At 40.0% G+C, this 15,806-nt stretch overlaps 1 protein-coding gene across 1 annotated transcript in view; it reads left to right on the top strand.

Annotated features, from left to right (window-relative positions):
• Positions 1-15,590, top strand: part of LOC117814419 (LHFPL tetraspan subfamily member 3 protein-like) — a 33,355-nt gene extending 17,765 nt beyond the window's left edge. Inside the window, exons 2-4 of the mRNA XM_034685732.1 lie at positions 8,988-9,224; positions 11,640-11,668; positions 14,186-15,590. Of these exons, the coding sequence (XP_034541623.1) occupies positions 8,988-9,224; positions 11,640-11,656 (254 nt within the window). The 3' untranslated portion in view covers positions 11,657-11,668; positions 14,186-15,590. The remainder of the gene's footprint in view (positions 1-8,987; positions 9,225-11,639; positions 11,669-14,185) is intronic.
• Positions 15,591-15,806: the final 216 nt, after the last annotated feature.

The following is a 15,806-nucleotide window of genomic DNA, read 5'->3' as shown; positions in this document are numbered from 1 at the left end:
GCTCCGCCCAGGGGCTCCAGCATATGGTAGCCAGTGCTCATGACGTTAGCGTGGTGCTGGGTACTTGCTGGCGGCCGCACACAGGGCATGGCACCCTACACATTCTCTGACTCTCCCCCATCTCTCCTCCATCTCTCTTTCTCTTTTTGAACCTCTGCCTCGCCCTGCCTCAGAGCCTGTCTGTCCCCCCTCTCAGGAGACAGCGGGAGAGAGACGGGGAGAAGGGCAAAGCTGAAAGGGTTGGATAATGCTGTCAGTTAATATTTCGTCTCAGCTCAGACTGACAGCTGCATTCTGTCAGGTGTGCTGCTATTTCTGTAGCCAGCATTCAGAGCACAGCAGTTAGAACTGCAGCAGGAGGTTCTGCTCCAATGCAGTGAGCTGCTGAACTTAGCAGACACAGAAAATTAGATCATGATCTTTTGGTAACACTTTGCTGTTGATCCTCTCGATTAGCATCATTAAGCAGACTTTTAAACAGTTTCATGCAGCTATAGTGTCATTTTAAGTAGGGATGCACCGATCCGATCCTGGTATCAGATCTCGGCCAGATCGGACTCAAAAAGCTAGATCGGATATAGGTGACAAAGGGCCGATATATAGTGCCGATCCATATGGCAGATCTATTCATCTCAGTTCTATGCTTTTCTGTGTTTACAACAGCCATGTGCGTCTCCTACTCATCAGCGCCAGCTGGTCTGTGCATTTTTGCCCGGCAGAGCATGATGGAGGATAACTACAGAGACTCTGCAGTTTAGGTGCATGTCACGCTTATTTTGTGGTTTTCAAAGTCAGAGAAGCCTGAAGTTGCCAAAACATTGTTTTCAGTTTTATCCTCACATTAATGAATAGAGATTGTTAAATCAATACCGGGGTCGGATCGGTTCAGTATCGGTATCGGCAGATACCAAAGCCCAGGTATCGGTATCGGGACCTAAAAATTAGGATCGGTGCATCCCTAATTTTTAGTATTTCTTTGTTTATTGTATTTGCCAAAAGAATAACTTTTCTCTGAACACGGACTTCATGTAATTACATGAGTATTTCACCAATTTGTTAATTTATGTATAACCTACAGTGACCTCTACTGAGGGGCTAACAAGTGTTGTGATGTTTGGCAGATTAATTAAACCATTTACCTGCTGACATCTACAGCAGAGTAAAGATATTAATCCTGTATCAAGTGTTAGTATGTTTCTATCTTAGTCAAGAATTTCATATGTAGCCTATTTATGGATCTATACAGGGCTATGACAGCAATTAAATAAATTATTATTTTATTTTTTTTATTTGATTTGATGTCTTTATTTCAAACATGTAAAAGTAAAATAGAAAAATAACATACAAGTAGAAAAGAAGAAATAGTTATACAAACATACAAGAAAAAATAAATAGTTGTACAAAATCAATCAGTTCCATTAGAAAGCAGTGAAACAATTTACTTTATAAGTGCGAAAAGGTGTAGGAAGAAGTTAAAACTTATCTAATCCTACCCCGTTATTCACTATTATCTGGCATTATACTCCCACAAGTCAAATCTTTATATTTACACCGACAATCAAAAGCAAACCCCTCATGATTATCAACACTTGTCTTCAATTATTTATACCTCTTCTTGATCTGCATTAATTTATTTGTTTTATCTTTATCAACCAATCAACTGTTCCATGCATAAAATCAAAGTGACAAGGAACTTTTGGTGTGTGTCAATTTCAGCAGTACTCTGCTTAAACACTTGTGCTGTGGGATTTATTTGTTACTTGATCTACTGTTTCTGGTCTTGCTAGGTTTGTTTGTGCACGAGGAACTATGGTAACTTCGAGCATATTATGTTAAGCTGGAGCCGAGAAATGTTGTTGTTGATCCTACTGCAATTATGACAAAGAAGAAAAGAGAGGAGACGTCAAAGGAGATCGAATGGACGGTCAATGCCCAGTGGGCCAATCACAGGGCAGTGGTCCGATGTTACATTTTGGAGGAGGTGCGTAAGCTTCTGCTTAGGAATAAAGCTACACTAACCTATGGCGTAGGATACAGCGTCGATTCAACGCAGACGCATAAACTAAGCTGAAGTAGTATTTCTGAAAATTATCAGTGTTGAGCAACAAGCTACCAAGTATCATGTTTCCAAGCTACCTATAACTTCACTAATATTTGCAGTAATTAGTAATCCAGTTCCTTTTCAAATTCAATAACGCTGTTACACTTAAAGAGATTTAAAAGAACTCCAAATACATAAAAAAAACAAAACTATATCAGTTTAATCATCCGACTTGCTGGCAAGATTGCACACATCATTCAGGTGTTATCTGTCTATCATAGAAACACCAACAATGTGTTTCTCTCATCAGGGTAAAGGACAAGAATATATCGGTGAGTTACAGTCTGTGTGGAAGAAAGGAACAAAGCACCTTACCAAACAACATGCTTCTACTGAGCTAGTTCACAGAGAGCCCCACACTGCAAACACTTGTGAACCAGGTGCAGCTCAGACTAAGGAGGAGTCATGCCATCAAAACAGCCAGAGCTTGATTTTAAATCACTGCCTGCTCCACAATCTTTAAGCCTTGGAGGACAGACTAATGTATGATGCTGAAGACATGCTTCCCATATCAACTGTTGAGTCTGCTGCTTTTAGAGCACTAATTGAGAACTTATTTTTGATAGTTGTAACCAGTAATTGCAAGTACTAAATTTCACTAACTTGCCCAACACAGCTTACAATAAATCTTTTCCATGGAAAATGAAGGCCATTTAGGCTGCCTGCTGTTCATCTCCTCATCCGAAACCTACCCTGCAGCAGCTTTTAGTCATCAACAATAATATGGAAATAATCATTCACCTCGCTTCAGACTTTAGTAGGTCAGATAAAAGCATGAGTGTTCATTTCAGTCTGTATTAATGCCGGCTAAAGACTTCCCACAGGAGCTTTAAAAAACTGAAAAAAAACAATCACATATTGTTCACTGCTGATGTCTTGACATTGTTTTTTGGAACATGAAGTCCAAACACAAAGGCTTTTAAATGACTTTGATTCTCAACTGAAAATGTGATAACTCCTCATACTGAAGAACAGATGAAATGAGATAATAAAAGACTTAGTTTAAGTTTATTGCACTGTCACTGAGGACACATATACCCACACACACACTCCAATGCACATACTTACACGTACACATTTGTGCAGCTGAAGCCAGAGCGAGGTAGCAACATTTTGATTCATAATCAGTGATTTTAATAGGAGCCCAAGCCTCCTGAAACAGAGGCACAAATAAAATACGTAATGTTGTCAGCTGATTTTTTTAAAATGGCAAAGAAAACCAGATTTGCTGTGCTATAATAATCTGATGACTCATAGTTATCTATGGCTCATCGTCAGTGGAGATAAGAAAACATCATGATAGAATAATGGCCAATTTATTCTGCTTAGAAAAGTTTCCCAGTCTTTTGCAGAATATTTTATGGCTCTATATTTTGTGTTGTTTCGCATTTCAAACTTTGATGAATCTATCTTTTTCCATGCAACATGTTGATAGTAACATTTCAAAGAATGTAAAAAATGTTAAAGTTCACTGGTGTTTCCAGAATGTGCAAAAAAACCAAAAGAATAATGTGAATATTATGGCCTCTGTGAACCCTTCTTTGCTTTATCAAGAGGCATACACGCACTGTACTCTGTGAATTTGGATTAAGCTCCTCATTATGTAAGAGGATGCAGTGATGGGCCTGCTGGATTGCGTTGTTGTGTGGTTATGGATTAGTTGTCACTAGGCTTACTGTGCATGGAGGGGACATGTGCTCCTCCTCAAACCACAAGCTGTTTCTGGGAACAGAAGTGGCATATGTGGCACCCTCTGTTGGTTTAATCCTCGCCAATACATTCCTCAGAGATGTGGATCTGCAGCGGCAGACTTTGGGGGAGATATTTCAGTAGTGACTGTGACAGATATTTTACTGCACTTGTATCTTTTGTTCTCTTTTGGTCTCCCTCCCCTGATGATATCGGCTTTTGTCGGTGTACACTTCTTTTATTCGTCTTTTTCTGCACTCTCAGTTTCTCTCTCTCGCTCTCCTCCTGAGTCTAAATGTAATATTCACGATGCAGCTCAATCGAGCCAATGACGTGAAGGAGACACCCAGGAGGATCTGGAAAAGCTTTTGTTACCTTTGTAGTAAATGCATCATGAGGGAAAGGGAAGAGTAATGTGTGAAAAATGTTATTTGGTCCTCCGTGCCACTCCCTCTGTGAAGTGGAAGCTGTTACATAAACCCTCACGATATATACGGCATTCAAGCAGAACCATTCTGTCTTGTTCCAAAGTGAGAGCGGTATTGAGGCTGGTGCAGATATGATTGCCCATTTCCCAAATGCAGGAACACCCAGCGGATGCATGAACAGCTTCACCCTCAGGTCACCAGAAAACATGACAGCTGACTGATGAGTTCAGCTTCTCAGCACCAGGTCAGGATGTGCAGCGCTCTCAAAAAAGAAGTCGCTAAAGTCAGTTTTATTATCGTGTTACATTTGTACAATGCTTTCATTGTTTAACTTGATTTCAGTAAGGAGAGACACATTACAATTTGAAGATTAAATGTTATTTATTACAACTTAATGAATAATGAAACTTGACAGAAATCTTTGGCATAAGGACTCTATGGGGATAATTTTGTGAGCGTAGGATGTGTGAATTTGGCAGCAGAAAAAAATCCCCCTAGAGTCCAGACACTGGTGGTGGTGGTTGATGAATTCCAGGAATTGAAGACCTGCGGAGACCAGGTGGAGATGGGGAGGTGGAGAGGTACGCGCCATCAATGCAAGAAGGAACTAGCAGGAGAGAGAGACATTTAAAAAGACAGCAGAAAGTTGATAGGCTGACAATAAGGGTGTGCCACTGAGCTATTGGATGACAGCCGTCGCTGATTAACCAATGACAGCTCAGGAACATGCAGCTGGAAGCGGTTGAGCTACTGAACGAGGGAGAGGAGAGTTAAACAACTGCTGTGATTGCTTTTATAGTCTTCCTGTAAGAACTTGTACCAGGCAGCATCATCGTTTATTTCACAAAAAGTTATTTATAGTTCAAATGAGAATAGAAATAGTGTGAAACCAAAACTGGCAGTGATGAGCCCACAGAGAAACATCGCTTGTATCTGCAGCTCCTCTCTCTTTTACACAGCTTTCTAGTGACTTTGAGCTTATCGTTTATCTGTGTGGTCCAAAATCTTTACTATTTGTGTCTGTTCTCATTGCTCACTAAATGTAGTTATCAGACACAGCAGGCAGCTGTTATCAGTAATGTACAGTAAGGAACCTGTTCAGTTAGCCTTTAATGGCAAACATCTAGGAGCAATTAGAAACTAAGAGGCCAGTATTTCCTGAAAGTATCTGTGGAGATCAAAACAGAGCAGGAAACAATGAATCCAAACTCATGATCATTTTGCTCTATTAGTGTTGGGTGAATTCATGATATCAACTCAGAGGGTGATGACACATCAGAGTTGGGTTCACATTGTCTTTCTTCTTCATCAGTTTTTGCACCCTAGAAGCATTTACTGTATCTAAAAAGTGGACACAGCCACTGCGGTGTCACTCATTTTTCTGGATCTCTCTTTGGAAGCCACAATCCTAGCATTTTGCCTGTCTCCATCTTGCGCTTGTTTTTTTTGGAACAAGTATTCACTCTTTTATCTAATTGTACAATAGTTTTCAAAAAATATTACCAGGTTTTTATTGTGGTTGACAGATGGTAATGACTTGTCAAGGACACTTAGATACACCCAGAAGTATACCCTGCTTCGTCATCAATTTTACTGTATGAATTTAAGAAAATATGCTATTGAAGATAATGTAAAACTAGCAATGAAGACCAGAAATTCATCAGCAAAATGTATCTGAGGTAGTAAAGCAACTTAGAAGAAGAGTCATTTTCTAATTTGGTCGCATACATTCAGTCATGTTTATCCAGCTGGTTACGTCTTCTCCGGCTATTCATTTGAAAGAATTTAGGTTTCATGAAGTCTTGCTTCGGCCTCTCATTTGAAACTAGAAGCTTCATCCACTTCAGTCCAAGTTTAAAAGACAGGCTGATCAAATGTAACATTAAAGTTAGCAACCAATGTGTCTCCACTTCCTCCCATTGTACAAAAGTGAAGCCAAAATCCCTGAAAAGGGGCGCTAACATCCTAAGCTAGTGGCGTTTATGGAGCCTGAGTTTGTGCAGTAGCGGTTGTTTGTTGGAGCTGATGCCCGGTCTGCTACATACATTTGCCTTAGCAACAGAATAACAAAGATCTACAAGAGCAAGGCCGTTCAACAGTATGATAAATTATTAAGTCACATTTGTTCATTACATTAAGTTGCGTTGCGCTGGGTTGCGTTGCTCTGCATTGCGCTGCTCTGTGTTGCGCTGCTCTGCGTTGCGCTGCTCTGCGTTGCGCTGCTCTGAGTTGCGCTGCTCTGCGTTGCGCTGTGCTGCATTGCGCTGTGCTGCATTGTGCTGCATTGTGCTGCATTGTGCTGCATTGCGCTGTGCTGCGTTGCGTTGCGCTGCGCTGCGCTGCTTTGCTTTGCACTGCATTGCATTGCGCTGCGTTGCTCTGCATTGCGCTGCATTGCGCTGCGCTACGTTGCGCTGCACTGTGTTTGATTGCGCTGCGTTGCGTTGCGTTTAGTTATATTGTTGGGCATATTAGAGATCTTTCACTCATTATTCTTAATTTTTGGCATCAGATAAGTAGTTATAAGTAAACTTGTCAGAAAAATGAACACTTAGACGAAAACATGATAAGATCGAACTACAATAACAGATATCCATGTTTTTCATTTTAAAGTTTGACCTATGTCCCATCTGTCAACATAGTGAAGATGGGCTTAACACTTTTGGGTAGCTGTCATGTCATCCATCATTTTATACAGTCCATGTCTGAAAGCAAAACAACATCAGTGCAAACAAGGCAAAAAAAATACATTTTCTTAGCTTGTTGCCGAGAAAGTTTGTTTTTACTGGCAAATTTTCTCCCCTTTTTTTTGCACTGACTGAATCAAACCTCATTGAGCTATTGTTGCAGTGTCACCTGTTTGTCAACTATATGCACTGTTTGTGTTGCTGAACAAATCAAGAAGTCACACTCAGGAAAAACAGACAGGCTGATTCAACAACACTGCAGAGTAAAAGTCAACCACTGAGTATGTCACTGTGTCCATAACTTAGAGAGCTGTTAGAGAGATGGAGGGACAGAGAGTGATTCAGGTAGAAGTGGACCTGTTTACAGTCTGCCCTCTTACTCATCACAATGTTTGTCAAGCCCTCAGTGACGCTCACTCAAGAGATGAATCATATTTTTAGAAGACATTTGACAGACTGTGCTGCTCTACTGTATAAAGCGCTCTGGTGGGCTGAGTGACATGGGATCTTGTGAGGCCGTATCACGACCTGTCAGGGCCTAGTTAAGTTCTGCTTGAGTGAAAAAAAGGATGTGGGCTTTACTCAGAGGTGCTGCCTTTAGAGAGCAAAAGGTAAAAGTTATAATCATTCATGAAACCAGTTAGTGTAGGAGTATATATCACTGATTTACATCCTGTTTGCTCTAACTGCTTTGAAGTGAAGGAATAGTTTCTTTGCCAAATGACTCTGAAATGTCTACAACAGAGAGTTCATTGCAGCACTCCTCCATCAGCCTGAATAAGTACCCGAGCCCTTGCTCTTTCAACCTCTGTGTGCACATGAATTTGTTATGACAGTAAGAGCCATGAGGTGGAGGGGCTCTGCCTTGTGAGGTATGCAGTTTGTCTGCAGCAGATATTGCTCTGTAATCTTCCTCTCACTCACTCTCCTCTCACTGAAAACTCTCTTCACATCCCCCTGATATCTTCCAGCACTTTCACACACTGCAGCACTATAGTGTAACAAACTGCAGCATGTTTTAATGCGTATGAGTGGGCAGCTTGGGCATGCATTTGAGAAGAGGAGGATACTGTACTCAGTTTTTGTTGTGAGACTGTAAAAGATGCAAACAAGACCATAACGCCTCCATTTTTTTTGCAGGTATAATACTTACATGTTTTAAATGTGTCCAAATAAAAGCAGAATGCATGATCTTAAACGTGCAGATGATTCCATGCATGCATTGCAATTTAACTCATAACACTCAAACAAATAGCATTCAGGCAGGAAACATAGCAAGCAAGTGTTTTAGAGATAAAGAGGTGGGAGGGATGTTTTATTATTGATGTGCAATGCTCTGTGGATAAATGTGCAGTCAGCTTCTTTTTCCCAGGTCTACTACTGCTCTGCTGCAACACCACCTCAGAGCAGAACTTCATCCAAATTGAAGATGAGAGAGATTTTTCCCCCTTGAGCAAAAGCCGAGAATGAGGAGTGCTTAGTTAATATCCAAAGAGGGAGAAAAATGGGCTTTGGTGCTTCTTGTGCTTCTCTGCCGCAGCATCACCTCAGAGAAGAATTCCTTTTAAACTAAAGATGAGAGAGATCAAAAATAAAGATGAGAGCAATCTTACCCCTTTGGGCAAGAGCTGGGGATGGCATTAGCGCTGTTTAAAATCTAAAAGAGAGAGAGAGAGTGAGACATTGAATTTCTGTAATAAAACAAGCAAACTATGTGAATGGAAGGAAATACGAGGCATATTGGGGGATGTTTAGTATCATAGAGCTGTTACAGCACTGTTGCTGCAATTGCATTTGGTTCTGGCTGTTGTTAACTGCAGTTGTTACTGCTAACCCGCTGGCACTCTCTGTGTCTAGACACTTGTTCCCTACCTATAAGTGAAGGATTTGAAAATGTATGTGACAAATGTGAAACAAATACAGAGTTTTTAAATGAGTGGAAACTATCATTTATCATTTTGGGCTGTCTTTACCCCCCAGAACATCGCATTATCCCTGACCTCATTTGCAACACCCTCTTCCCCAAAACTCATCTGTTACTATATTACCCACCATCATGTCCTCCTTTCTTCCTGTCACTAGGTGTGTGTCTGGTGCTGGGCTGTATGATCTACCCTGATGGCTGGGACAGCGAGGAGGTGCGGCGGATGTGCGGGGAGCAGACGGACAAGTACAGCCTGGGAGCGTGCTCAGTGCGCTGGGCCTACATCTTGGCGATTATGGGCATCCTGGACGCTCTCATCCTCTCCTTCCTGGCCTTTGTCCTCGGGAACAGGCAGGATGGACTCATGACGGAGGAGCTGCTGGCTGAGAGCAAGGGTGAGGATGTGTCATCTAATCTGATAAAGATGTGACATTTGATTGATCCCCTGGGATATTTCACTCTTCCCTTAGGTCAGAGCAAGGTCAGAGTAGCCCTACATGAGCATGCTGGGATTCACTATGTTGAACTTCAGACTGTTTTTGTTTTAGAGAAGAGGAACTTTAAATGATTTTGTCATATAATAAATAAAAGTTTATAAACTAAAAACAATCAAATATCTCCAGAACTCTCACATTAAACTTGAAACAGATTCCTCTTATTTACAGTCCTTAATAATCCTGCAAGATGTGGAACTTCTTTTTATTTTGGTCTCTTAACAACAGACAAACTGCTCTAATGGAGCAATCTTAAAGCATTTCTACTATAGAGAACCGCAAGAGCATGCACCTAGTAAATAAATGAGAAACCTCAAAGCTTGCTTGAAGAATAGCCTTCTCCTTTATCACGACTTTGCACTGGCCCAAAATTAGAATGTGTACACTCATTAAGGTAGCGATAAAACCCTCTGGTCTGGCAAACACATTAAATGAGCTGAATTCATAAAAGGATCACATTGAGTTTGCCTAAAGCCAAAGTTGCTGACGTAAGAAGCTTTTGATGCTGCCCTGGAAAAAAAAAAAAGAAACTAAATTTAGGAAGCTTCAAATGAATTTGAACACAACCAGAAGGACTGCCTCTGAGTTTCATGTAGTTATCAACCAACATCAATGAGCAGCATGTGCACTTGTTTTTACATCTACTAAGCCCCATCTGTTGTTCTCTGCAGTACATGTTTCAAATGTAAGATTAAAGTCTTTCTGTTGAGATACTACCCTTAAGTTTGGTTTCTTCAGAACATAACCTTTTAGAATTTTATGACTTTGTAAGTGCTGTTGCAAAATTGGCGTCTACAAAAGTGACATTAAGGTTTGAGGTGAGTTGGGATTCAATCTGAGGTGTCAAAAGTATTCACATTCATTACTCAAGTAGAAGTATAGATACTAGGGTTCAAAAAGACTTCTGTAGAAGTTAAAGTATCAACTCAAGCTTTTTACTCAAGTAAAAGTGTAAAAGTACTGGTTTCAAAACTACTTAAAGTATAAAAGTAAAAGTGATGTAAGGGGAAAAATGCCATTAAGGACAAAACCTTAGGCTGAGTCACAGGGGCCTATAATGCACTACCCCACCTCCCAAAAAAACATGTTTCTAGAGGCCATAATGACTATAATGTTATATTAATATGTTTATGTATCATGTTTATACTTCTAATCCAACCACAATCAAATTCACACTATCTGGATGGCACTATTTATTGGGATAGGTTTTTGTATTTTTGTGTGTTTTTTTTAATGATGAAAAGCCAGAATGAAAACAAATAGGCTATTTTTAAATTGTAAGGAGTTGAAAGTACAGATAATTGCGTGAAAATGTAAGGAGTAGATGTAAAAAGTTGTCTGAAAAATAAGTACTCCAGTAAAGCATAGATACCCAAAATTTCTACTTAAGTAAGGTAACAAAGTATTTGTACTTCGTTACTTGACACCTCTGGATTCAATCAAGTGTCATCCAAGTCAGGTTGCAAACCTTCTCCGCATTCTACTATGACTGTATGATAATCTAAGACTCCCTATGACCGTCAAACTTCACTTTCCAAACAACAAACAGGGGATGTCATGATTTAGTCATGTAAAAGCTCCAGCCTTTACTTTGGTTTCTATGCGTATGTATTATTCCATCACTATCACAGGTCTTAACAGTGATTCACCATTACAGGGTCTGAGTTCAGGCATGTCTCCTAGGGGGGAATGGGATTTGTATGTCCATGCCCTGTAGTTTGTAATGGAACCAGACAAGCATGGATGACCGATAATAACCCATGAAATAAAAGGTGGAAAAAGGAATGAGGGGGAGAAAAGGAGCAGCTACAGGAATGATGTCAGTTTATTATTATGACAAAAACACTTTTTGACATCATCATCACCATCTGTGAATGTAACTCTCCTCCACGGAGTAAATCTCAGAGGTGTGAGCAATTTTCACGGCAAATCTAGTGATCTTCAAAAAAGCAAATTAGAGATCAAAAGACGAAATCAAAGATGTTCGGACAATGTCATAGAAGAAAAATCTTGAATGGGATTATCAGCACTTTTCCAGGTCAATAAAAAGCCTCGCTGTGCAGCCTGATGATGTGCCTCTCCTCAGTATAGAGCTGAGAATGCATCATTTATGAATTATTTACTGCAGCTTAACAGCCTGTTAATATTCAGCTCATCACTGGTGCCATCTAGTGGTGGTAACATGCAATACAAGCAGTCACAGTGAAGGATGCTTGTGTTTGGCAATGTGTGAACACACAAGTCTATTAATAGCATGACCTTGAAAAATGATGTTGTAGTGTTTTTATGTTTTTCTCTGTGTTTCTGTTTTTGCAGAGGGAGGAAACGCCTAACCAAGTCTTTAGGTAAGGACAATAGACGCTCCTCCAATTGTGTACTCATTGGCTTAAAGGAAGAGCGTTATGTAAGCCTTAATGCACAATGTGATTGTTCTTACCGATCTGCCTGCCATCTGCAGAATAACAGTACAACAAGGTGTGAGCAGTGTTTTACTCTCTCTCTTTCTTCAGCCAAATCCTCTCCAAACAGTCACAAAATAAATCTTAGTGAAAACAAACCGAGGTAAAGAAGTAAAGAGGCACAATCTCACAATGTGAGACCTTTTCTTATATTTGTAGCATTTTTTACTATAGTGTAGATAAAAGGAGAACAAAAAGGGGACTAAGTCTTTACTTGATCAGCTTAAAACTCACAGATGTGTGGATTAAGACAAAAGGCTGTTTTTATCACAGCCAATTCAACTGAAAAATAATACGTTATTAAGATATCTACTTTCCCTTTTTAATCATTTATTTCAGTGATTACAAATTCCTTATTCAGGATGGCTTTTTCTTCAGATTTTTTTTTTAGCTGTGAAATTAATAGATAAACAAACTAAAATTAAAGTGACACAAACGCAACCCTACAATGACAAAATAATCCTTACTACTGATAGTTGACACTCTAATTCGGGTAGCATTGACCAAGTATTTTTCCCCCAGATTCATCTGAAAATTAACATCTTGATTAATGTGTCTTTTTTTTCATCTGTAAAATGTGTAACAACGCTGAAAACACAGAAAACATAGTGTTGATAGGAAAAGGGAAGACCTATAACAGCCTGTTTATGTACAGTCCTTTGGGTTGATTTAATATAATAAATCAACAGGCTAGATCTTTGTCCCTTTTTAAATGTTATCTTTAAGATAGTGTACTATTTTCTACCTCTAATGTTTGATCAATAGTGTTAATCATAGCTAGTTATTTATGAGAAATTTTAAGTGGAATTGTACAGTATTTAGAACATTTTCATGAGAAAAAAAGTGCTCATGTAAAATGGACCGCCAAATGATATGGAAAAGGCATGTTGGTGAAAATTGGTACAGTAGCAAATAAGAATGTGCATGTTTTTTTTTTGTCTGACTTAACACTTAAACATTGTCACCCTTGTTTGTTGACACCCAAATTACTAGTCCGTAAAACAAATTATTGATACTTTAATTATTGTAGGCTCAAAATGCTAGTCTTATGTTATGTCTAAGCTGTAGCACAGCCAACCCCAGTATCTGGAGTTGAAGCTCAGGTTAATGGCTACTGACATAATGCTATACGGCTCTACCACAGGCACAGATTACAGATATCACCTAGCACGGTTTGGCAGTATTTTGACCTAGCAGATACAGTATGTAGGCTGTGAGTGGTTAAACTGTCCTATAACCACTGCAACAGAGCAACGTGTAACCAGCACAGGCATGTGGATGTTGAGCTACGAGGAGGACTGAAGGCTGGTGGTGCTAGCTCTGCTAACTTTAACCACACTAAACCAACATGGTTTAACCGCTACCTCTGTGATCGCAAGTTTACCCATGGGAAATTAATTGTGCTCATTTTGACTTAGTATTTTTCATACATATAGACTGCTCTGTTGGAATGTAATTTCAGCTTTAACGACTAGGTGATGTGTCGCTAAGGCTATGTTCACACTGCAGGCAGAAGTGGCCCAAATCCAATTTTTTGGGGGGTCAAGCGACCAAGTCAGATTTTTTAGAGTCAGTGTGAACACTCAGATCAGATTTTTTTCAAATCAGATTTAGACCACTTCCATATGTGGTCCTGAGTCAGATAAAGATCAGATTTTTTTTCAATGCGACCTCAGTGTGAACGGCCAAGGCATATTTGATGCGCATTAGATACTTTCACGTCACTTTATAGCGACACACGTCACAATTCTGCACGGTGGTAGCCTTGCAAAAATGGAGGATAGTAATGATGGAGTGCCTCAATGGAGTGTCCTGCAGAAGGAGTCTTGGGGAGAGCCGCTGACAGATGTAATTGAAAGTTGCCCTCGACATCCGGAAGTTTTGAATAAACTCTGTCTCTTTGAAAATATGAACGTTGCAGACCCACCACTCCAGACTCCTTGTCCACATCCACAGAGACCTTTCAATCGTATTTGAGGCCACAGCTCTGCAAAAAGCTGAAACAAGTAAATTGGCTCTCTTTTTCTTTATACTTGACCTCCTCTGCACCTGGTCATTTATTCTCCGGCTCCCCCTGCACAAAAACTTTGTAACAAGGGTGAAAGTGCTGACTTCCTCCATGTTTACGTTTGTGAAACAGCTGCATGTGACGTCATTGTTACTGTTCTTTTGCACATGCAGGGCAGTTGGGGGACGCAAACATTTCACACTGGAAATGGATACAGGTCACATTATAGATGGTAATGTGAACAGGCAAACAAAAAATCGGATCTGAGCAAAAAATCGGAATTGAGCATTAAGCCTTGCAGTGTGAACGTAGCCTTAGACATCCCCAGTAGCATACCTGGTTACTTTCATCCACTGCCAAATAATTTCTGTCTTTCTCTTTCTTGTTTCTCCAAGGTTCCTAATCCCCATGTGTCTGTTGTCATGAAGTACCTGTCCCTCGACATGAGCGTAGAGGAGGGAGGCCTCCATGCCTGTGAAGGAGAAAAATACTACAGAACCAGCCAGCCTGCCTTTCACATCTCCCTGCCTAAAAACCCTGTGTAACCTCCCGCCAAGTCCAGCCATCCTGCTTGCAGTCCCTATCATCTCCAGCACTTAGATGGAGCCCGCTGCACTTCAACCCCTATGTGTCTACAAAGCTAACCCTTACACTACATGTCATACACCCACAACAGGGGCAGAGACTGTTATCCTACTGAGAAGACTACGGACTACCTGCCTGAGAGGGAACAGGGTTGGCATTGTGTACATGCAGTATGAGCACACACACACACACACACACGCATATGCACACACACATACAAACGCACTCACATGCACAAACCCAACTCTGTTACACACACACATATACAGTACATTCAGACAAAAACGTCATCAATAAACTCTGTAATTACAAGTATTAAACTATGTTAACACTTAGCCGTGTGTACCACCGTCAGAATGTGTGTCATGTATGTTTTATTTGTGAAAAGAAGAAGAAATTTTAAGATTATATCGGGTTAATGTAATTCTATTGTGTTTCATATGTAATGTTTGACAATTACATGAAAGTATTAGTTTCTTCTTTGTCCATACAGCCCTTTGTTCATCTTAATTTACAAGAAAAAATCTATTTAAATTAACACTGTTTTATAAGAATATTATCATCCAATAGAGAAAAAACTTGTATTACAAAGTATGTACAGTAAATATTAAAGACATTCTAGAAATTTTAACTAAATCCATTCAATGCCCTGCTAGCTAACTTTGCACAGCGCTTCAGTTTGAGAAGAAATCAATATTTTATAGTCTGTGGTATCTATCTACACTGTGATGGGGGCTAGTAGGACTGTGTGCTGCAGGATTCGTAGCAGCTGTGTGAGTGTGCATCTAAATGTGTGTGCGCGAGTGAGTGTGAGTTTATGCACATATGCGAGTGTTGGTTTGAATGTGTCGCCTGCATTAGTATGTTGGGCCAGTGAACAGATATGCCAGCCTCACACACAATTGTTCTGTTGTGTAACTAAATCAGTCTGTGTGTTTGTTTCTTTGACTTCCTTTCTCCCGTTGTTTTGTTGGGACATACAGGGTAGCATGATGAAGAGTTATGTATATCGATCTGTGTGACTGAAGAGGGAACCTGTGGCAGTGGATCAGTAAGGCCTGTCCCAGCCTCACCTGTGGATATGTTCCTGTGTAAATAGATGTTCTATAGATTCAAATACTTTAAAATATGGAGGAGATTAACTCTGTTTAACTTAGAGCAATTTAAGAGATTCCTATAAGAATATATGAACACTTAATAAAGATTTTCACTGTACATGGCTGTGGTCATGTTGTGTTCATTTTACCTTAAGGTATATTTGTTGAATGGGTATTCCATCAGACATAAAGATTGAAGTACTGGTAATGGTCCCAGACTATGAAAAATGCATACAGCCACTGTTATGTCACTCATTGGTCTGTGAACTGCTTTTTGTTTACAGCTTTGAGTGAGTGTGTTTCTTTGTTGTTGTTTTTTTTAACAAGAAGTGAC

This window comes from Notolabrus celidotus, chromosome 6 (assembly GCF_009762535.1).
Source record: "Notolabrus celidotus isolate fNotCel1 chromosome 6, fNotCel1.pri, whole genome shotgun sequence".
Taxonomy (NCBI): Eukaryota; Metazoa; Chordata; class Actinopteri; order Labriformes; family Labridae; genus Notolabrus; species Notolabrus celidotus.
Note: the sequence above shows the minus strand (reverse complement) of the source record. Positions and strands in the feature narration are given on the sequence as shown.